The sequence below is a fragment of the Molossus molossus genome, unplaced genomic scaffold (assembly GCF_014108415.1).
Source record: "Molossus molossus isolate mMolMol1 unplaced genomic scaffold, mMolMol1.p scaffold_m16_p_11, whole genome shotgun sequence".
Classification (NCBI taxonomy): Eukaryota; Metazoa; Chordata; class Mammalia; order Chiroptera; family Molossidae; genus Molossus; species Molossus molossus.
Genome location: NW_023425346.1, coordinates 47,055,273 through 47,078,185, shown reverse-complemented (window position 1 = coordinate 47,078,185; position 22,913 = coordinate 47,055,273). Strand labels below are relative to the sequence as shown.

The window sequence follows — 22,913 nt, the reverse complement described above, 5'->3', positions numbered from 1 at the left end:
TTGCTGCACAAACCAAGTTTTATATTCCAGCAATAGATTTCAGTCATTTTTACTCTGTGCTTTTGTTTTGTTACTCTCCACTGCTGAGAATGCCTTCCCTAGTCTCTTTACCTGTATAACTGACTGGTTCTTAAAGCTCAACTGAGGTCTTGCCTTATTTAGAAAACTGCACCCCCCATACACCTCCACATACACCTAAGCTAGGTGCTATATCCTATGGATACTTTCATAATGTGCTTTACATATGTGATATCATATAGTCTGTGTATATACACCCACTTACTCACACACATAAACCCCCTTTTTAGTTTATTTGAAAAGCATGTAAAATTTTTCTTTCCTACTGTGGATTAAAATGTTGGAGTGAAAGTGGCCCAAGAAGGGAGAGGTGTTGTACAGGTAGTATATTTGCTCTTTAAGTGGCAGTGACCACATAAACTGGGGAATAGGAAACTTGTTTCACCATACTTAATCATCCTATTTAATTTAGATGGCTGTTATTTCCATCTCATTCCTTTGAATCCCATGTTATTTTTGTGCCTTTCGATTTTGTTCCAAGATCTGGGTTTTACCATTTAGAAATGAAAAATTAACTTTGTGATTGAAATGTCTTGCAGCTTTTATCAGTACTCTACAATTGAGTACATTACTAATAGTGATGAGTTTGTGGGGGGTGGGTAGCTTTTATTTAAAGAATATAATGTAATTAGACTAGAACAACAAAAAAAGGCATAACATTTCTAGGATTCTTCCATCTCCAAGTTCTCAAATCCCATCTACTTTTCTCCATTCCTATCACTACCCTCATCTCTTGCCTGGATGTTTGCTATGGCCTTCCTACCAAACATGGCTGTCTGAATTCTTCCTGAATATTTTCTAGTTGATTCTCCACACTGCATCCAGCCTGGTCTTTCAAAAACATGTGGCTACCCTCTGCCAAAAGCCCTTCATTGCTTTATTCTCTGCTTTGGCTCTGCTAACCATTTCTTCATGGCCATGTCCTCTCGCCTCTAGGCCTTTACCAGTACCACCCCCGCCTGGAACTCTCTTCCCTCTCCTTTGCCCTATCTAACTAAACCTCATCATTCAGCACTTACTAAAACTGCACTTTTCCACTGGTTCATTTTATTCCCCCTCTGACTTTGGATTAGAACAGCGATTTTCAACTGGCGTGCTGCAAGAATTTGTAAAACACGCAATACCAGACTCTTTGGTTAGGGCACTGACCTCTTTTCCCTGTAAATAAAAAATGACAACAGCTAACATAACAAAAGCTCTCTGGTGTGAATGAATCAAAATTATACCTATTTTTTTGTCAGATCAGAAAAAAATATATTTTTTGGTGTGCCACAGAATTTTAGTAATTAGTTTATAGGTGCCATTAGATGAAAAGGGTTGAAAATCACTAGGTTAGAATGAAGACTGGAACCTAAATAAAGAGCTACCTAGTGGGAGTATTAAGTTTAAAAAATTAAAATTTCTTCACAACAGAAGCAGACTTTAATCTCTGGCTCATATTTTAAAAATTAGATTTGAGTTACTAATACCTTTATATTTTTTATCAAGTAACGCTAGTTAATATTTATTGTCATAATAAGTATTATTTCTTATTTATCTTGAGCACTTATATGCCAGGTATATTTTAAGCAACCTCATGAATTAATAATTTATTCTTTAGAACAACCCTTTGAGGCACATACTATTTTTCTCCCTGTTTTAGAGACAGGCAAATTGCAAGATAAAGTCATTTGCCTCTATTATAAGGTTAGAGCCAATATTCAATCTAAGCAGTCTGCTTCTGTACTTTTACTTATATGTAAATACAGTTAAATAGGAATATTAAAAGGTTTATAACACCAATGGCAACAAAAATCTAGTCAGTGCTCATCTCCTTAGTCTTGCTGACTGAAGGAAACCACTTTCTCCACTTGGAGATGTTTCTTCCAATTTACTTTTGAAGTAATATGCTTATGCTACTACTACTTAATGTGTCAATATTTGACATTATCTACTAACTTCCCATTTTGGTAGATAAATATTTAGCTCTTTCACACACACACGCCTCCTGCCAATAAAATCCTATCATTCCTTTGTTTACATTTTAATATTTATTTATTTATTTATTTATTTATTTATTTATTTATTTATTTAGATGCAAATATTGTTCACTACTGAGCTAAGCAAATGTATTAGGAGTATTGTTCCTTACTTACAGAATTTTCCCCTCCCATGGAATTAATAATTAACTAATTTAAGAAAAGAAAATTGGTTTTGTTTTTTCATATGTCAATTTATGTTTCTGTTCTCCAACATCTCAGGGTGATTTTTCTACATAATTGAAACTATTAGATATGTCCGTCCCTTCCTGCAGCCTCCTGTCCTCCTGCTCCAGTTGGACTGTTGCTTTCTAGGCCTGTTCCATAGCTGTTGTTTGGGAATTTTCTTCACTGACATTTCTGTTGGGAGTCTCTGTTTCTTAGACACTATGGCTTTTGTTGTTTATTTATGCCTTCATTTAGATGGAACACATTTCCCAGTAGCTTACTAAGAAATGCTGAATGGAATTAGGAAATTTGAGATATTGCCTGTCAGAACATCTTTATTCTACCTTCACATTTTTTTTTTTTTTTCTGATTGATTTATTACTGTCTTTTAGTAGTTACTCTAGTCACCTGGCTCAAAGTTTTTTAAAAAGTAAGAAGGGGTGTGTGATCATTCTATCACATTGCCTTCTGATACCCAGATTTTCTCTCTGGGGGCCACAAATGCTATCTTTTAAAATATGAAACTATATATTTTCAGTCTTTTTAAAAAGCAGATAAAGCATGGCCAGCGTGGCTCCGTGGATTGTGCGTTGTCCCATGGACTGAGAAGTCCCAGTTCCATTCCCAGTCAGGGCACATGTCCGGGTCGGGGGTTCGATCCCCAGTAGGGGGCGTGCAGGAGGCAGCCAATTGATGTTTCTCTCTCACATTGATGTTTCTATGTCTCCCTTCCTCTCTCTCTAAAAAAAGCAATGAAAACATACTTTAAAAGACAACTACAAAATAAATCTTGCTTTTTTATTTTATTTATTTTTTTTATCTTCACTGGAGGACATTTTTCCATTTTTTGTTCAGATAGAGTGGGAGGGAGAGAGAAACATCGATGTGAAAGGGGCACATCGAGTGGCTGCCTCCCAGAGGGCCCCAAACAGAGCTGGGGACAAACTGCAACTGAGGTACATGCCCTTAGCAGGAACTGAACTTGGGTCTCTCTGGACCGCAGGCTGACGCTCTAACTGCTGAGCCAAACTGGCCAGAGCAAATCTTGCTTTTTTAAAAATTTAACTTATTGTGGAGGTAACTTAGCATCTAAAGTAGCTTCTTTGTTTATAATTTAGCATAATAGTCCACCATGTGACTATCAGAATTTATTGATCAAGTTCCCTATTGGTAGAGTTGTAGGTTGTTTCAACCCTTTGATATTAAAATGATGCTTTAATGTGCAAGGTTACAGGTTGTCTTTTCACTTAAATACAAACATGTCTGTGGGGTAAATCTCTAGAAGTTATTCTCACACCTAATACACAGGTGGAGAATTGAGACCTTGCACATTGATGATTCCTAGTCAAATGGGTAAATAAAAACAAACACCCAATGGTAAATACCTGATGGCAGACTGGGCCTTTCTGAAGGACAATTAAAATAGTGCAGAGAGGCCCTGGCCGGTTTGGCTCAGCAGTTAGAGAATCAGCCTGAAGACCAAAGAGTCAAGGGTTCAGTTCCCATTAAGGGCATACACCTCAGTTGCTTTTCGGTCCCCAGCCCTTGTTGGGATTGTATGGGAGGCAGCCAGTCCATGCGTCTCTCTCTTTCACATTGATGTTCCTCTCTCTTTCTCCGTCTCTCACCCTCTCTTTCTCTCTCTCTCTCTCCCTCCCACTCTGTTTGAAAATAAATGGAAAAATACCTTCGGGTGAGGATATTTAAAAAAAAAATAGTACAGAGAGGGTTTCCAATACAAATTATTGTTTCATTTGAGCTTTTTAACCATGACCTTTGTTTTTTCAGATATGGCCCATCTTTTTGAACTGGATAGCACTTGTTTCTATTGTTACTTCAATCTCCTTCTTATACCCTTTGCCCGCTATCATCACCTCCTTTAATGTTCATGGCCTTTTGCCCATTGTTTTAGCTCTGGGTCTCCCTCTGCAAATAATTCAGAACAGAGAGTACTCCATTAGCTGGTCTCTTTCAACAAGTCAGGAACCCATCTTTACCACACTTCATAATTTAACCACCTTCCCAGCCTCCCGTTGATTTATTTGCTGAGTTCAGCTAACTCTACCTGCTAAATCCCTTCCAGTCATCAGCCTCCACACCCCTTCTAGTCATCTCTTGCCTGGATTATCCTTAATAGTCTCCTAACTGCCTCTAGCCTCCTTTCTCTTCCTTCCTTCCCCCAATCCATATGCAGCACAGCTTCAAGAATAATCTTTCTAAATTTCAGTTCTTATTAGGTCATCACCCTGCTTAAACTCCATCAAGGCCTCTCCCCTTTGCTTAAAGAATTAAGTACAAATCCCACATAATTAGACACCCCTCCCCTTTTTTATGTGGAGATTGGTGTTCAGCAGCTGTCTCATAGACCTCACTGTGTGGTAATTGTCTATGTATGATCCTGAGGAAAATCACCCTACTCAAGGTCAGTTTTTGTTTGTTTGTTTGTTTTTTAGAGAGAGAGAGAGGAAGGAAGAGAGATAGAAACATTCATATGAGAGAGAAACATCAGTTGGCTGCCTCCTTTATGCCCCCTACTGGGGATTGAGCCCCCAGCCCGGGTATGTGCCCTGACCCAGAATCGAACCAGCGACCTCTTGGCCTGTGGGATGCCGCTCAATCCACTGAGCCACACCGGCTGGGCGTGAGGTCAGCTTTTGAAAAAAGAGTGAAAGTTAAGGCTGACACTGTTTTATTTCCAACTGAAACATATATGAAAAGGGTGTTTTCATACTTCACCATGAGGAGTGGATAATGCAGGAATTTCAGATGGTAACTGATAAGTGGAGTGATATTGTGTGCTAATATATACATCAGGCACACATATAGCCTCATCTTAAAGACAGACATTGCTTTTATACACAATTTTTGTGGAGAATTAATTTTGTTCTTTTATATCTGGGGATGCAGCAACTAATGGAGAACGGGTAAGTGAAGGATACTATATAAATGTTGAGGTTGAAGTATTTTTTAATTTCTAGACTGGGTGTTGGCAGCTATAGCCCTTGTGCCCCCTGGTTTTATAAATACAATGTTATTGTAGCCAGCTAGGTTCATTCATTTATGTATTGTCTATGGCTGCTTTTGCACCACAGAAATAGATTTGAGTAGTTGCAATAGAGACCATAGGGCCCACAAAGAAAAAAAATATTTACTATTTAGCCTTTGACAGAAAGTTTGCTGGCACCTTTTCTAGAGGGGAATGGAAGTTGAGAGGTGGAGGTGACTGAGTTGTGGATAAATCTGTAGATAAGTGAAAGCACAGTGATAGCTATTGATCAAGCAGTCTCACTCCCTTGCTTTCCCACCTGCCTATCCCTAGTATTCTGGGGCCTCAAAGGGAGAATGAACAGACAGAATTTGTCTTGCAGCTTGAGTATTTGGATTTCTTTATAAGCACTTGACTGGATTTAGTGTGTGCAACCTGCACACCCGACTTCTAACCATAGTCCATGACAAGGCCCCAGTAGACACTCCCTTTACTAAGGCATTGAGAAACACTGTGAGAGGAGTTCCTGCATTGGTGCAAAAAACAAAACAAAACAAAATTGGTTGCTCTCTTTTGTAGGCCATTGAGATTGGCTCCCTGATTTCAGTGGAGATGATGGCATCCCACAGTGGCAGAAGCCAAGTGGCAGCACTTGAACACCAGGGACTAAGGAGGTACAAATACAATAATGGAAAGCAGGGCACATAGATGTGATCAAAAGGCATTGGCTCTCAAATGGTGTTCATAGTTAAGGTAATGCCTTTGGCAGACTTTTAGTGGTAACTAATGAATGAAATTGATGGGCGGTACTACAGTATCACTTTGTGTACATAACAGGAAAACTTTAGGTCTGGTAGCAAAAATGTTGACCCTCGTTGATGCAGTTGCCAGTCACAACCTCTAACCCAGTTGCCAAACCTAAGTTGGTTCCCAGGCTCAAATCCCTTTATCTGAAGTGGAGGAGTGCTGCACCATTGCTACACGCATACACCGTAAATCTTCCTCCAAGTTTTCCCCAAAGGGACCTTTAGCCATTTATTAGATCATGCTTTGGGAAAAGAATATACTCAAGTCTTTCGTACTAATTCCTGGGGACCCAAAATACCACTGTGGCCCATCAGTCAAGATGGGAAGTTACTGTGGTCAGGTCAGGTTGGAGTCTTAGCTCAAGTCTGACTCACAGTGGGCCCAGGTGAATCCTTGTATTGTCTTTCTAAATCATGGATTGAGGACCATTGTGATAGGAGAGCTAAGTGGAAGACATTAGAACTTCTCTTTCCTTCTAAGACAGTAAATCAAAATACCATATCTCTGAGAGAATTGTTGAGATTAATGCCACCATCAAAGATTTGAAATATGACTTATGATATCTATCACATCTCCATGTAACTCACTTATCTGGCCTGTGTAGAAGTCACATCTTAGAGAATGACTGACTGGACTGTTGTAATCTTAATTGTTGGCTGATTCCAACCCTAGCTGCCTGAGAGGTAATATCTTTACTTGATTAAATCAACACAGATCTTGGCATTTGCTCTGCAGTTACTGACTTGGTTAATTGCTATTTCTCCATACCACTTTACAAAGACCACCTAAAGCAATTTGCTTTTACCTAGCAGGGCCAAAGTACACCTTCACAGTCTTGCCTCCTGTTTTAGAAATCTACACTGGTCCACTACATTGATGACATCATTATGTTGACTATATCTGAGGAGCAGAAGTAAGCAAACACTTAAGATGTTTTAGTTAAGCATATGAGAACCACAGTAATAATTTATTCTCACAAAAATTCAGGGGCATTTCAGTAATATTTCTGGTCATTCAGTGGTCACTTTGCTCAATATGCCTTTTTGGATTTTGGAGGCTATATATACACACATTTTAACATGCTACCTTAACCTGTAAGACTGCTGGTTTTAATGATGATCAATGCAAGAAAAGGCTGCCCAGCAAGTCCAGGATGCAGTGAATGCTGTGCTGCCACTTAGCTTTATGATTGAGCAGATCCAGTGATTCTCTAAATGACTGTAACAAATAGGGATTCTGTATTTGGCAAGAACCAATACCGGAAACACAGTGCAGATCTGTGGGATTTTGAAATAAATCTGTGACTCCTTCAGATAACTATTCACCCTTTGATAAACAGTTTTTGGCTTGCTACTAGGTAGATACTAAATGCATGACCATTGAGTGTCAGGATACCATGTAGACCAGGCTGCTCATCATTAACTGGTTGTTGCCTGACCTACCTAACCATGAGGCTGGCCATGTGTTGCAGCACTCTATCATCAAGTGGAAATGATATGTAAGGACAGAGCTTGGACAGATCTGTGAAATACAAGTTGCATGAAAGTGGCTCAGAGTTCTTCAATAAAAACTCTTGTTGTGTGGCCTCCTCTCCTTCAACTCCATGCCTTTGACCTCTTGGGGATGTCCTTAGTTTCGTTAATGGAAGAAGAAAAACATCAATTCTTGTTTACAGATATGCTTGTACTACTCCAGCTACAGCCCCTCTAAGAGTAATTGTGAAAGACAGTGGAGAAGGAAAATTCTCCCAGTAGGTAGAATTTTGAACAGTAGATATGATTGTGCACTATGTCTGGAATGAGAGATGGTGAAAAGTACAGCTTTGTAATGGTCTGTGAGCAGTTGCTAATGGTTTGACTGCACATGTGTGGGGCAGTGACCTGGGCTATCTTTACGCCCACCATAAGACATATATCGCTCTTGCTCGAGTGGACAAAAGAACACACTGTGGATGTCAGTCAGCCTCTCTCCTCAGCCACTCCAGTGCTTGTTCAATGGGCCCTTAAACAGGGGCCATGTGGCAGGAGTGGAGGCTATGTATGCATAGACTAAGCAACATTGACTTCCTTGTTCTATAGTTGACTTGGCTAGCACTACTGCCAAGTTCCTAATCTGTAAAAACCAACACTGAGTGCCTAGGGGCACCAGCCAGCCACTGGAGCAGGTTGATTATATTTGACTTCTTACATCATTGAGTGAGCAGAAATTTGCCCTCATTAGAATAGATAAATATTCTGGATATGGATTTGCCCTTTCTGCCAGCACCAACATCTGTGACTCACAGAATGCCTGAGGCCAGGGTAAATACAAAATGGGTAGTGGAAGAAGGAAGCCATAGATACCAATTGTGGCCTTATGGTCAATTAGATAAATGAGGATTGTAGTAGCTTTGCATATATTTTCTCTTTGTTTTGTTATATATATATATATATATATATATATATATATACACTTTTCTTCTCTCCTTCCTGTTTTTTTTTTTTTTTAGAGAGATATTACATAGAAGGCATTAGAGATTAAATGTACAACTTAGTCTGTAGGTAACAGAATATTAAGTGGGACTGTGACAGAATTTGCGAAGTAGTCACAGCAGTGGATACAATGGCTGTTGGCACTCTGTATCTTTTCATTTTGAGGTCTCCTCTACACTGTAAGAAGTACACTGGCATCTTGTTAGGTGAAATATAGAACTGTTTTGTTATTGTACAGGAGTTCAAATATGTGGGAAAGTGTGACTGTGGAGGCTGAGTAGTCACAAGGATGAACCATGCCGCTCATCTTTATTGTTTCTCAACTCCAAATTCATTCTGTTCACCCACTTCATGGTAATGGAGCTGGGCCCTGTAAATATTTCTCCTTTGCTGGCTGGCACAGTGTTAAGCCTTGTCAGTAGAGGAACTGAAAATGGGAAGGGGCTTTTCTTCCCGTTTTCAAGGTGGCTCACTGGCCAGGCTCTTGCTGGCATATCTTTTTCTCTACTGCTCAGCCCCCGACACAGTTTTCTTCAATGCTAGGTAATTGCATTCTCCAGAGTCAGCATCCGCCTGCCTCTGCACTTCCTCCAAAGCTTGACTTGAGCAGCAGTGGTATACCCTGGAGCCACAGACATCATGCACTAGACTCCTGGAGAGGACAGCTTCTCAACTCAACTCTGAGATCCATCTGTAGCCAGCAGTTTTCCTTAGCACCTACCTAGCAAGTTCTAGGATTTGACACCTCCCTATGAGTGGCTCCTTCTGAGACTCCAGGTGCAGACTTCTAACAAGTCTCACCAAGTGAGGCACCTCAGTGACTTTTTCACTGTCAGAGAACCAATACCATGCCCTCTCTGTAGAGATCTCTGGATCTGAGCCCTGGTGAGGAGAAAGCTTTTCCTTCGGCCCTCAGCTCAGCCTTAGGGGCTAGTGCTTGCCCCTTATGTCTGACTCCTGTATACTTTAGAATTCTCTTTAACGCTCACTAGCCAATTCTCTTACTCTAATCCTTAATTAATAATACATCAAACTTTCCTTGTTCAAATCACTATGTAATTTCTGTCTCCTTACTAATCTAAAAGCCATCAACTATGCTTGTAATATAACTAATTAGATGGACAAATCTTTTAAAATGCAGTGCTTCTGCCTGGGGGAAATATTAATTAAGTGAATAGTCTGTGGAACCACTCCAATCACACCTCAAAATTCCTCTACTCTCTAATATGTCATAAATAATATATATCTTTCATATGTTGTATGAAATTCATTCACAGGTGCAGATGTGGCAGGAGAGAGTATGTGAGCCCCTTCTCAGTCTCTTCCCACCCTCCATGGGTAGTATAGCTCCGTAATTGCTTTCTTTGTCTGGACTGTAGAGTTGCTGGTCCACAAATCAAGATCCTGTCTATACCCTTTCACCTTCAAAGATGCTTATCTGACCAGGTGTCGCTGGGAAGTTGGATGTCTGACCATATCCTTCTGTGTTTTAAAACCTGTTCCTCACAATTGCCGGAGGTCAAACTGTCACTAGGCTTTTTGTCTCATAACCTACAGAAAGCTTTGCACAGAAAGTCATCCTACTTTATGACAAAAGTCATCCTATGTTATGACAAAGTCATCCCACTTTATGACAATTACGTGCGGTTTGTTGTCTGCTGGTGGCATTTTCCAGCCACCTGGAGCAACTCTAATTTGTCGTTAGCTGGGATCTTTGAGGCATGTCTGCTGCTGCCTCCTGGGAGGTGGTGACTTTCTCAACACACTTTGCTTTGCATCATTGTTTGTCCCTTGTCATACATCCATAAATCACTTGCTGCTCTGAAGAATTACTAGCAAGGATGTGAGTGAACATGGACTTAAACATAACCAAAACTAACAAACTACAGTAGCAAATCACCATGAAATTTGACTCCTCCAGCAAATACAAGCAGAAATCACTTCCTGCCACTTCTCTCTTCCCTACCTAACATTTTCACCAGCAGATGGGTGACACTTAATATAATTTCTGCCCAAGCATTTAAAGGTTTATTATCAGTTTTTGTTGTTGTCTTTTTTTTTTTTTTTAATTCAGTGAGTGAATCCAGATGATAGTCTGTGGCAAAAACCCAAAGTATTAATTCACAATATTGTAGTTAAAAAAAAAAAATCTACAACCTATGCTAGGTTGTGAGATGTAATTTTGTAATTTCTTGCTTTGTGTGGTTACCCTTAACTCTTTACAGCATGCTTTAACTCAGTATCTAGCGTTTCATACACCAATTAGGCTTTGTGCCAATAAAAGTCAACTGGAACCAGACCTTAAATCCCTGCAGCTGTAAAGTTTTATTGTCACAAATACAGAAACAAGAAATGGAAAGAATCACTATCCTCTTATTTTATTAAATGGTACTTTCCTCATGCAGTTATGAAGTGTTCTGCTTTTCACTGCTTTAGAGGATTGCTTCACTTGGAATTTTCAAATTAAACTAACAGTCTCAGTGTGTGCTTTTCCACCTGGAGGGACAACCAGGACTGTGAAGATGGTTCTTATCTCAGTATTTTCCCATCTGTCTGCATTTAAACAGCCCCAGGTGATTCATTGTCTCATTAAAGTTTGAGAAACTATAGTCTAGATATTTGGAAGGCACAGCTTTATATTTAGATTAATTTTAATTTGTGAGATATCAGTGTTTTTTGTTGTTGTTAAGATGAAAGCATATTTTACCCCTAAGAATAATCCACTGATGTTTAACTCAGGCTCATAGACATAGAATCGTGCATATTGGTTTAGCCTTTCTAAGTGTCATTTTATGGCTATTTTTATTTATTATTAATGCCCCTTAGTAAGGTACATCTATACAAGTATTTATAGATTTAATATTTTTTTAAGACCAGAACATCTCTGAATTTTTTATTTTTCCCCTATATTTTAGAAATGTATAATGATTCCTAATTTAGAAAATGTATTTTCTTTTTAGGTTTAAAAAACTATTTTATAATATTCCCTTCTCGCCTTCTGTGAATCTGATCTTTAATAATTAGCAAATGACCAATTTGGATTGGTGTGTTTAAAGGTTTTAGGATAGGCGGATAACAAATCTAATCATTTCTAATGTACAAATATATTTGAGTTTGCTGTTGTGCTGGTTTTTTTTTTTTTTTTTTTTCCAAGCCTCAAACTTCTGAGTCCAGTTGAAAGTTGATTCTAGGAGAGGTTTGTTTTGTTTTAATGGCTATTTAAACATAGCTCTTCAAATTTGTCAGAAGTATGGTGTAGGGACATGGCATTATTCCCAGCAATTAGAATTAAGAATCCTGGTTTTGTTTTGCTTATGAATTTAGTGTGTGTTTTGGATTATTTGTTTTATTGTTCAGAGTCTCAGGTTTTCTGTCTTTGTGATGGGAACAAAATATTTCAAAAACTTTTTTTTACAGCATTGTAATTGGCAATAAAACTCCAGTGTCTCATTTATAGCAGCATTGATTCCTGAGCCTCTTCCAGAGACTTGGGGTCATTCTGGCTTTGGATTTTAAATTCTCTCTCCATGTCAAAAACACTTTTACTCAATTTATGTCAAGAATCTTTTTTGAAAAACCTATTTTTGAAGTATTAGGAATTAATAATGTGGTTGCCTTTGGATAGATGAATTTCTTTCTCTCAGGTACTAGTTTTGATTTGCCCAAAGGCTTGCGACCTAGACCAGTGATTTCTAAACCTGGCTGCAGTTCAGAATTATCAGGAGAACCTACAATAACAGAAGCAGAGAATAGGCCCTCCCCTAGAACAATTAAATGTAACTCTCTAGAGGTATAGGGCCTGAGGTACCGCATATTTGAAGACCTTTCCACTAATATATATCCAGAGTTGAGAATCACTGATGGAGATGCTTAATGTTGAGTGCAGTTTTCATTAACAGAGGCCTGATATTGAACATTAGCAGGAAAGGACAGAAAAGTCATAGAAAGTCCCTGGAGAATCAATATTAGAATCTTCAAGTGACCAGCAATTGATAAAAGAAGACTCTTCTTTTCAGAAATAATCTGAAAAGAGCAAAATATCGTTTCTACTTTATTAGAGCAACTAAAAGTTCTCAGTATCTTAATACCCCATCATCAAGATTCACAACTTCATCCTCTGAAAACATTTTTTTTTTTTTACCCTCACCCGAGAACACTCCTCCATTTTCTGTTCAGATAGAGTGGTGGGGAGAGAGAGAGAGAGAGAGAGAGAGAGAGAGAGAGAGAGAGAGAAACATTGATGTGAAAGGGACACATCGAGTGGCCTCCTCCCGCACCACCCAACCAGGGCTGGTGACAGACCACAACCGAGGCATGTACCCTTAGCGGGAACCGAACCCAGGTCTCCCCAGACCACACGCCAACGCTCTAACCGCTGAGCCAAACCGGCCAGGGCTGAAAACATTTTTTTTTAAACTTATTTGCCCTACAAACCTTACCTGAGGTGCTATGAGGCTATTTGTACTTTTTTTACCTAGGTTATCCCCATTTCCTGACATTTAGGATATCAATTCTTGACTTGTAAAGATGTTTTTTAGATAACTCCAGTTAGAAGTTCAGGATTTTACATCAGACCTGAGTTTGAACACAGTTGGGGAAATGCATGCTCTTCCCCTGAAACGAAATGACCTTGTCCAAGCTGCTGAATCTATTTGACTCCTGTTGTTTGCCAGGGAAATGGAAGTAGCAAACTTGACAGGACTGTTGGAAGACTAAATTAGGACTTATATCGCAAGTGTTGAAGTTTAAGAGACTTAACAGTTAACCAAAGTTAACTATCGTTTTTATTATTTCTTTAACTTTTTAAAATTTATCTTTATTTTTTTAAAGTATTACAGATATCCCCCCAGTTTCCCCCCCAGTGACCCTCTCATTCCTGCTCCCACTCCCTCTGCCTTTACCTCACTATTGTCTGTGTCCATTGTTTATGCATATAAGTTCTGTGGTTTATCTCTTCCCATCCCATCCCCTCTTTTCTCTGAGGTTCATCAGTCTGTTCCTGCTTCCATGTCTCTGGATCTATTTTGTTTGTCAGTTTATTTTATTAATTAGATTGCACATATACATGAAATCATGTGATATTTGTCTTTCTCTGACTGGCTTATTTTACTTAGCATAATACTCTCCAGGTCCTTCCATGTCCTCTCAAAGGGTAAGAGATCTTTTTTTTTTCTTATAGCTGCATAGTATTCCATTGTGTAAATGACCACATTTTTTTAATCCATTCGTCTACTGATGGACACTTGAGCTGTTTCCAGATCTTAGCTATTGTAAATAGAGCTGCTATATTATTTCTAATAATAAATTAAGTCTTGGTCCTACTCTTTTCCAGTCAACAAACATTTATTGGGTACCCACTATGCCACCAACATTATAGTAACTACCAGAAAAACAGCCATGAATAAGGGAGACGCTCTCCAGGTCCTTCACGAGCTTTTCTTCACTCCTGCGCTAGAGACATCCTAAACTCAAACCTGCTGTTTGAGTGACTCTCTTAGGCAAACATACCCACACAATGGTAGGATTATTGCCCTATTAATGGAGAACTCCTCTAGTTTATAATTTATTCCTAAAAAAAAAACCTCTTCCAACTGCTTCATTAATTCTATTCTTTCTAATTCCCCACCCTAGCCACAAATATGATTTCTGACATAAAAGGTTTTGGGAAAGGCATCACTGCTGTAGAAGAATCTAGTTCTGTCATTTCCCTCTACTCTGATTTCTCCGAACTCTTTTTTTGTTCTCTATTGTGTTAAAACATCCTAAGGAGACTATCTTATTCCTTCCCAAATTTTTAATCTAGCCTACTTTTGGTTACGGAAGAAATCTAGTATCACTAAACAGCAACCTGGGAAGGGGATTTTTATTGGTTTTCCCAGGGACAGAAAGGAGTGTGAACATAAGTTGATTTTTATCTATTTCTCAGTTGTCAAGCTGTGGTTAGAGAAAGGTGATCAGGTTGTATTTAATAGGTTGGGGACCATGAAATAATAGTTTGCTTATCCCAACATTTTGCTATCTTTATCTTCCTGGAACCTTTTTGATTGGGTTGTTGCCCTGTTAGTCTGAGAGCATCTGGATCCTAAGCCTTAGGATCTTGGGGACATAACTATAACTACTCTGCCAAGATTCATTCCTGATTTTGCACTAAAGATATTGGACCGGGTCTAGTAAGTTTATTTTTAAAGACCAACCAGCTGTCAAACAATTATCATCTCCCCAAAATAAGATGCTGATTATAAAATCTAAGTTCACTTGACATAAATACTTTATCTGCCAATCTCTTTTCACTTGCCTCTCCTTTGTTTGTTTTTCTTATTTCTCCAGTTTTTCTTTTTCTTCCCACCCCTTAAATGTAGCTGTTTCTCTGGACTCTATATGCTATGGATGAAGTCTTCTGTACCCTGACACTGACTCAAATTTTCATCTCTAGCACAGAGCTTTTTCCTGATTTTTAGTCTCATCTATCTTTTTTGCTTATAGGAACTCACCGTGGAAGTTTTACCAGCATCTCAAATTTGTCATGTCCAAAATTTAAAAAGTATATTCTTAATTCCCACTCCAAGTCTATCCTTATATTCCCTGCCTTTATTAATGTCATCACTTGACCCATCTACTTCCCATTCATCCCTTTCTTTCACCAAGCCCTATGTAATACCACTTACTGGACTCTTTTGAATCAGTCTTTTCTAGCCTTGCTCTCTTAATGTTTTTTTGTATCTATCAATGTTATCGGCACTAAGGAAACTGATTGTTTTAAAACATAAATATGATTGTGATCCTTTCTGAAAATGTCCAATTCTTTCCATTCAATTTATTCAGGATAAAAATTGGTAGATTCCAAATTCACTTTGTTAACTTGTCTTTACTTGACCTCCCAGCCTTACCTCCGACCATTTCATACCTGCGCCTTCCCCTTCTGCTGTATTGGGAGTGACCGTGACTTTTTTTTCTTTTGTGCCTTTGCATGTCTGCCATTCCTTCTCTCTCCTCTCTCTCGTCCACCTGTCTAAAATCCTGCTCAGTGGTGTCATCTCTGGGAAATTTCCCCTAACATTTCTCCTTTCCCTCCATCATAGTCTCCTGTCCTAGCACATATCATGCCGCTTTCTGGTTGCCTGCTGACATGTCATAATCATACTAGTCTTCACTTCTTAAAGGTAAGAGGTATCTTTAATTTTATAGTCTAAGTTTAGCAAAACAGATGACACAAGAAATTACACAATAATTTTGTGGTTCTCTTACTCTTTATATTGTGTCTTCAAACAGTGTGAAAAGCTTAGGAGGGTATTTTAATCTTTACGTGAGGCTCATAAATTGGCATCTAATTTTTAGGGGCAGTATACATCATGATTGAAGTATTTTCTGGAGCCAGTCCATTCCATTCCAAAAACGATATAGAGAGCCGTCCAGTTAGAAATAGTATACAGAATTGAGTATGCAAGTTCTGCCAATTTTGTTCATTCAGCTTAAAATTTCTTGCTAAAGGCTAGAGACTCCATCTTAGAACTTAGTTTTCTTATTTTAAATTCAATAATAACTTTGGACTAGAAACTGAATAAAATGTCACAGTTAGTTTTCACTTTTATAAATGATGTTCTCCTTAAAAACATGTTTGGGGAGGGACAGGTCTTACCCCTACATATTACTTGAATAATTATAATGGTGCATGGTATGTAATTGTGTACTAGAACTCTTTCACAAAACATTTCTTTTTAAGCATCATGAAGAAAACCAGCCCTCACTGTGATTCAGCCTGTCATCAATGTCCTTTTCCCCCTCTTTTCTTTTCACTCCTGGTGTCCTATATTCGGGTTTGGTAAACATGTTGCTCTGTTCTTAGGGACACGGTAAGTGATATTTTATCAGGTCAAATACTGCTTTTATAACTCAATGATCTCTGTTGCCTCTTTAGAGACATTACAAGTAAAGCTTAATACCTTTTCTTTTCTTTTAGATTTTGTATTTGTGTGATTGTATTTGAAAATGGCTTTAAAAAAAAATATAACAACAAATGCTCTTAATTTTCTCGTCTTTATTGGTTCTGTCAGAATTTGCTAGTGCTATCAGGTCAGCGAATTGAGAGGATGGCAGTTTACTTGGTGATGCTGCTTTTTATATTAATTGGTTTAGTTGGAGTAAAGGTTCATAGGTTATGTGCAAATTTCACAAAATAAATGGCAGTATTTTGAATTAATGGCTGATAGTACCTGTCAGTATACCTTTGGTTTCTTAAGGATGCCTCCTTTCTTTGTAATCAGTTTAATGAAGGCCTTTGGCCCCTTGATTATTAAGTTAAGATACCTGTTATTTTAGACATAAAATATATTTATAAAAGTAATTTTATGCATATTGTATAATAGTTGCTTGCCAGAGTTAACAATGTATTTTTTTTTACTGGAGGGAAGTCCCTAATATTTTATAGTCCTAATAAATTATAGTTAATAGCAGTTGTGTTCTTCCAAAAGTAATTTCCCTGAGCAGGATATCTTTGTGTTCTCGTTAACCATAAGAGTTGATGTTGTTTGTAGCTCCTCTTGAGTTGTTGGTTGGATGAATGAATTGAATTATGCTGATAGAAAAGAATAGCTACTAATGTCATTTATTTCTGTTTATAGGTGTTACCATTTAATGAAACCTTGCCAGCAAGCCTATGATAAAAATATAAGTAAAAGAGGAAACTATAACTGTTATTTGTCAAGTGACAAGCTTTTAATGTCAGAATGGCTCACCTAAAGCGACTAGTGAAATTACATCTGAAAAGACATTATCATAAAAAGTTCTGGAAGCTTGGTGCAGTAATTTTTTTCTTTGTAGTATTTTTGATTTTAATGCAAAGAGAAGTAAGTGTTCAGTATTCCAAAGAGGAATCAAGGATGGAAAGGAACATGAAAAACAGGAACAAGATGCTTGATTTAATGCTAGAAGCTGTAAATAATATTAAAGATGTGATGCCAAAAATGCAGATAGGGGCACCTGTCAGGCAAAATATTGATGCTGGTGAGAGACCCTGTTTGCAAGGATATTACACAGCAGCAGAACTGAAACCCATTCTTGAACGTCCACCTCAGGACTCTAATGCACCTGGTGCTTCTGGTAAAGCATTCAAGACACTTGAGCTAAGTATTGAAGAGCAGAAGGAAAAAGAACGTGGAGAAACAAAACATTGTTTTAATGCTTTTGCAAGTGACAGGATTTCCTTACATCGAGATCTTGGACCAGATACTCGACCTCCTGAGTATGTTCAAGAATATTCATTGTCTCTCCTGTTTATCACCGGGGTTTTCAAGGGGGGTGATGGGGGCTTTAGCTAAGGAAATTGCTTGTTCTTCAGCTACTCTAAGAGAAAAAAACAATCATCAATTACCATTTATTTAATCAGTTTTAATTATGTTTTGTTTTTTATTATTGAGGCCAGATATTCATATCTATTTCTGGTGATGCATTGCAGATGTAAAAAGTTATTGTCTTAGAAATTAGAAAATTGAATTCTAGATCTGACATCTATAGAACCACAAATAAACTTCTTTATTCTGAAATGTTTAGTTTTTTCATCTATTAAGAAAATAATACAGGGTAGTTTTTATGCGAAATGTGGGAGTTTTCTCCATTCCTCCGTGTATTACTATAGAATAGAAATAATTTTAAAATGTGCCAAGATTTTGGAGCTGTTAGATAATGATATTTTATGAATCTAAGTCACAGATTTTATGGTTACTCTCCATGTTGTAATTATATTTTAGAATTCCCTGTGCTTCATAACCTTTCGTATAAGGGACAGTCTTGTTATAATTACTAATTCAACTATGATTCTTTCTCTAGAGTTTGTTGAGTAAGTCCTGGTATTACAGAGTTGTCTCCCTTTAGCTTTGGAGAGATCAACATTGCTTTTATTGTTTCTGTGTTTATTTCAAATATATAGTATTTTGATTAAGATTTCCCCCAAGCTTCTACTATACTATTTGTACTTACTTAAGTAACCATTTTGTTGTCTTTGAGGTAGTGTTCAAACGCTCTATTTGAACTGTAATAGCTAAAATGAGTTTCCAGCACTTACAACTCATCTGTAAATTTATTAAAAGTGCAAGACAGATGAACTGTAAGCAAATAATGACTACGTATTTGCCTTCTGGTTATAAAATTACATTTGGAAGTGAACCTGAAGAAAAGGACTTTGGTAGACTTAGGTCTATTGCTTCACTCACATTTTTCAAGATTTGTGATCTGATCATAAATACCTGCTTCAACTATGAGTCCCTCAGTGTTGAAGTTGTGCAGATTAAATTTCTGTTGCTGTATTCTCCCTCCCCCCCTTTATTGATTTTATCGAGAGAGGAAATAAGAGGGAGAGAGAGAGAAACATTGATGAGAGAGAACTTTGGCCACCTCCTGCATGTCCCCCACTGGGGATCAGGTCCACAACCTGGTGTGTGTCCTGACTGGAAATCGAACTGGTGACCTTAGTGCATGGGTCTATGCTCAACCACTGAGCCACACCGGTAGAACTATACTGTATTTTCTACTCCTCACCCAAGAATATGTTTTTATTGATTTGACAGAGAGGGAGGGAGAGAGGAAGAAAGAGAGAGAAAGAGAGAGATATAGAGAGACATTAATGGATTGCCTCTTGAATGCACTCCAATGGGGGAATCAAACCCAAAACCTGGGTATGTACCCTGACCAAGAATTAAACCTGCCACCTTTCGATGCATGTGACAACACTCCAAACAACTGAGCCACACCTGCCAGGGCTGTTGCTGAATTCTAATCTGTGTGATTCAAGGTTCATCATTTTAAATGAATGTGTAAAGAAACACATGGATGTACATAAAATATTCTAATTGTTATAATAGGGCACAGTTTTATATGATAATAGGTTAAAATGCAGTATTGCACTTTATTTTGAGACAGGTCTTGACTGAAAATCAATTCACATCACAAATGAAGAAGCATGATTTTTATTCTTTAATATGACAATCAAAGTTGGCTCAAGATAAACCTTTTTCTCCCAATATAACATGTTAAAACTATAATAACATTCAATAATCATAATCATTAAGTAAGTGAGCAACAACTAAGCATGTAGACATTTTTTTACATAGGCATCAATACCTGTAACTGAAGAGTTGATGAAAATTTAATACTTTGTTTCTTTAAATTTAACCTTTATCAACAAGGAACACATTTTCTGAGGAATTCTTAATCTTTTTCTTGCTCATTGGAAATATAGATCCAGTTTTTCCCAAAGCCAGATGGTCATGTGACTGATTAAGCACTTTTCTATATGCCAAAATTTTCAAATGGTTTAGGAATACACTGTCAATTTGGCAAGTTATTTTAATTTCACTACTTTAAATGACATGTGAAACAGTTTTTAAAGCATAAGTTTAACATGCTAATTGTTTCCAAATAAATGAGGTTTATGAAATCATATTGTGAAATTTTATTACCACTTGCATTAATTATATGTCATGACACTTTTTTTTTTTTTTTTTTTTATCCTCACCCGAGGATATTTTTCCATTTTTTGTACAGATAGAGTGGGAGGGAGAGAGAGAGAGAAACATCGACGTGAAGGGACACATCGAGTGGCTGCCACCCGCACGACCAACCAGGGCCGGGGACAAACTGCAACCGAAGTACGTGCCCTTAGCGGGAACCGAACCCGGGTCTCTCCGGACCGCAGGCCGACGCTCTAACCGCTGAGCCAAACTGGCCAGGGCGTGTCATGACACTTTTATTTGATATTAGTGGTTATCAGTTAAGCAAATAAATCCTAGCTTAAACCAAGGGAAAGCATTGTAAGATTAAAATGATAACATTTTATTAATGTGAGTTTTTGTAAAGTTTTATACTTTAAATCTTCGAACTTTTTTGTAATTCTTAATATTATAATAGTCATATGACAAATAAATGTAGAGAAACATTTTTTTTTTTAATCCTAACAATTGGTCCGCCTGGTGTGGCTCAGTGGACTGAGCGTCCTCCCATGGACTGAGGTCATGGTTCGATTTCTGGTCAGGGTATATGCCTGGGTTATGGGTTCGATCTCTGGTAGGGGGCGTGCAGGAGGCAGCTGATCTATGTTTCTCTCTCACATTGATGTTTCTGTCTCCCCCTTTCTCAAAAAATCAATAAAAAAATATTTTTAAAAAAATCTGGAAAATCACCCTGGCCAATTTGGTGCAGCAGTTAAAGCAATGGCCTATGGACCAAAGAATCACAGGTTTGATTCTGGTCAAGGGCACGTGTACCTCAGTTATGGTTTGTTCCCCAGCCCTGGTTGTGGTCATACGAGAGGCAACCAAATCAATGTTTCTGTCTCTCTTTTCCTCTCTCCCACTCTGTCTGAAAATAAATGGAAAAATATTCTTGGGTGAGGATTAAAAAAAAAAAAAGAATCCTGAAAATCTCTCCCCAAAATACTTAGAAGATAAGAAATCATAAGAGTTCCTTTTTTTTTCTTAAAAAAAATATAATATGGAAATTTTTCATAATTTTTACTTACAGTTTAAATAGTTTACATTGGTTTATAAACCTTTATGTCTAAAAGTACAAGCTTATATTTAGTCATTTGTTACTATGTAATTAAGAGTACATATGAAAAGGTGGTTTGTGTTTGGACATTATTTTTATTTTATTTTTTTGTTTTTTAAATATTTTTCTTTATTGATTTTAGAGAGAGAGGAAGGGGGGGGAGAGAGAGAAATGAAAATATCGATGAGAGAGAACATGGATTGGCCACCTCCTGCATGCCCCCCACTGGAGATCGGGCCCACAACCTGGGCATGTGCCCTGACCGGGAATAAAACCAGTGACCTCTTGGTGCATGGGTTGACGCTCAACCACTGAGCCACACTGGCCAGGCCTGGACATTATTTTTAATTGGTAGTTTATCCAAAATTCAATCTAAAATAAATCATTTGCTTTCATCTACCAATGAGGATGAATGTGATTATTTGCTTCTGACTGTGTATGTACATTACACTTTGAAATAACAAAGGCACTAGAGAGCAAGCAAAATCACTTTCACTCAGTCTGTTCCTCTATTTTTTCTGCTCAGTTGTATTAACACCATCTCAATACTTTATTCTCAGTCTAATTTCTATTTATCACTACATATATTCCATCCTAAAGACCCCCTCTCAGAAAAGAATCTAAGACGCATATGTATTGAGATCTGGATACAAAAGCAGTTAACGAGAGTTTGTAGGAATCTTTTTTTAGGGCGGCAGTCTCAGGTCTCTAGTACCACACTGGAGGCCTCTGGTTTTCCTGTTGGCCCTGGCAGAGCAACTGAAGTGGTCTGGGCTCTTATCTCCATGACTGCATTGACTTCCTTTTCTGTGTTTGACCAGCACTTGTTCACACACTGTATTTATTGTGGCTTTTGACTGGATGGCAGAATTTTGTAATCTTGTCCAAAATTATACAACTGTTTATGGTTTTTAAGTGTACTTAAAGATAAACTTATTTACTTACCTTTACCATAGACCACACATATTTTATGTTGCAGTTTCACTCTGGTTTTACAATGTTTTGAGCCTTGTTATTTTATTTAATCTTCACCTCAACGCAGTAGGTGAGGGACAAGGTTATTATGAAGATTATTTTCACTGAGGAAGACATTGTTATAAAATTGAATTAAAAAACAAGTTATAACTAATGTTTATGGCTAATGGGTAGCATAGTGCTGTTAATCAGTCAAAAACTACTAGGGTTGCTCTCCCTGTGCCTATCAATGATTCATGTGGCAACAGGAGCACAGGACTTTTAACATGGATTTAGGACTTTTATTTTAAATCTCTAAGTATGTTTCTTTTTTAAAAGAAATATTTAAAATGCCTAGTCTCAATTAAACAATAGATTGGATTATTGGAGCAAAATCTTTAACAGGATATGGCATATGGTAGGAACTTGTGTTGATGAATGACAAAAATCATAAGAAAATAGGTTTAGAGTAAGCTATTTTTTTTCCTTTTGTTCAAATATAGATTAAATAAATTGATTAAACTTGGAAAATATTACATACTAGGAAAGTATCTAATTGAAAAGAATCTGTACGAAGATGAATATTCATTTAATAAAACTGCAGTTTTAAAAATTGCAAATAAGAAAAATGTATGATTTCTACAAGGAAGGAGAAAAATGTGGTTTTTATTTGACCAATTACAAATATTTGCCATTTTTACAGGTGGTGTCACTTGCGCGTTATTTTCCTTATTTGAAATGTTATTTGTATTTAAAATTGTATTGTTGAGGAAGTTTACAACAGCATGTTCTAATCCGTGACATGTGGTCCATGTCCATGGACACGATCTCTGGGTGCATGGTCCACTTGTAAAAAATTTTGTTTTAATCTACTTACGTTCACACAGCATTAAG

General features: G+C 37.6%; 1 protein-coding gene across 2 annotated transcripts in view; it reads left to right on the top strand.

The window, feature by feature from the left end:
- Nucleotides 1-22,913, top strand: part of GALNT3 (polypeptide N-acetylgalactosaminyltransferase 3) — a 47,969-nt gene that overhangs the window by 5,701 nt on the left and 19,355 nt on the right. Inside the window, exons 1-2 of one of the 2 annotated variants that reach the window (XR_004958689.1) lie at nucleotides 15,608-15,688; nucleotides 17,147-17,766. Coding sequence is in view for 1 of the 2 variants with exons in the window: in XM_036254548.1 (XP_036110441.1) it covers nucleotides 17,252-17,766 (515 nt within the window). In the remaining variant the exon portion in view is untranslated. Of the gene's footprint in view, nucleotides 1-15,607; nucleotides 15,689-17,146; nucleotides 17,767-22,913 lie in introns of those variants that run through there. The other variant, XM_036254548.1, reaches the window with a different exon arrangement.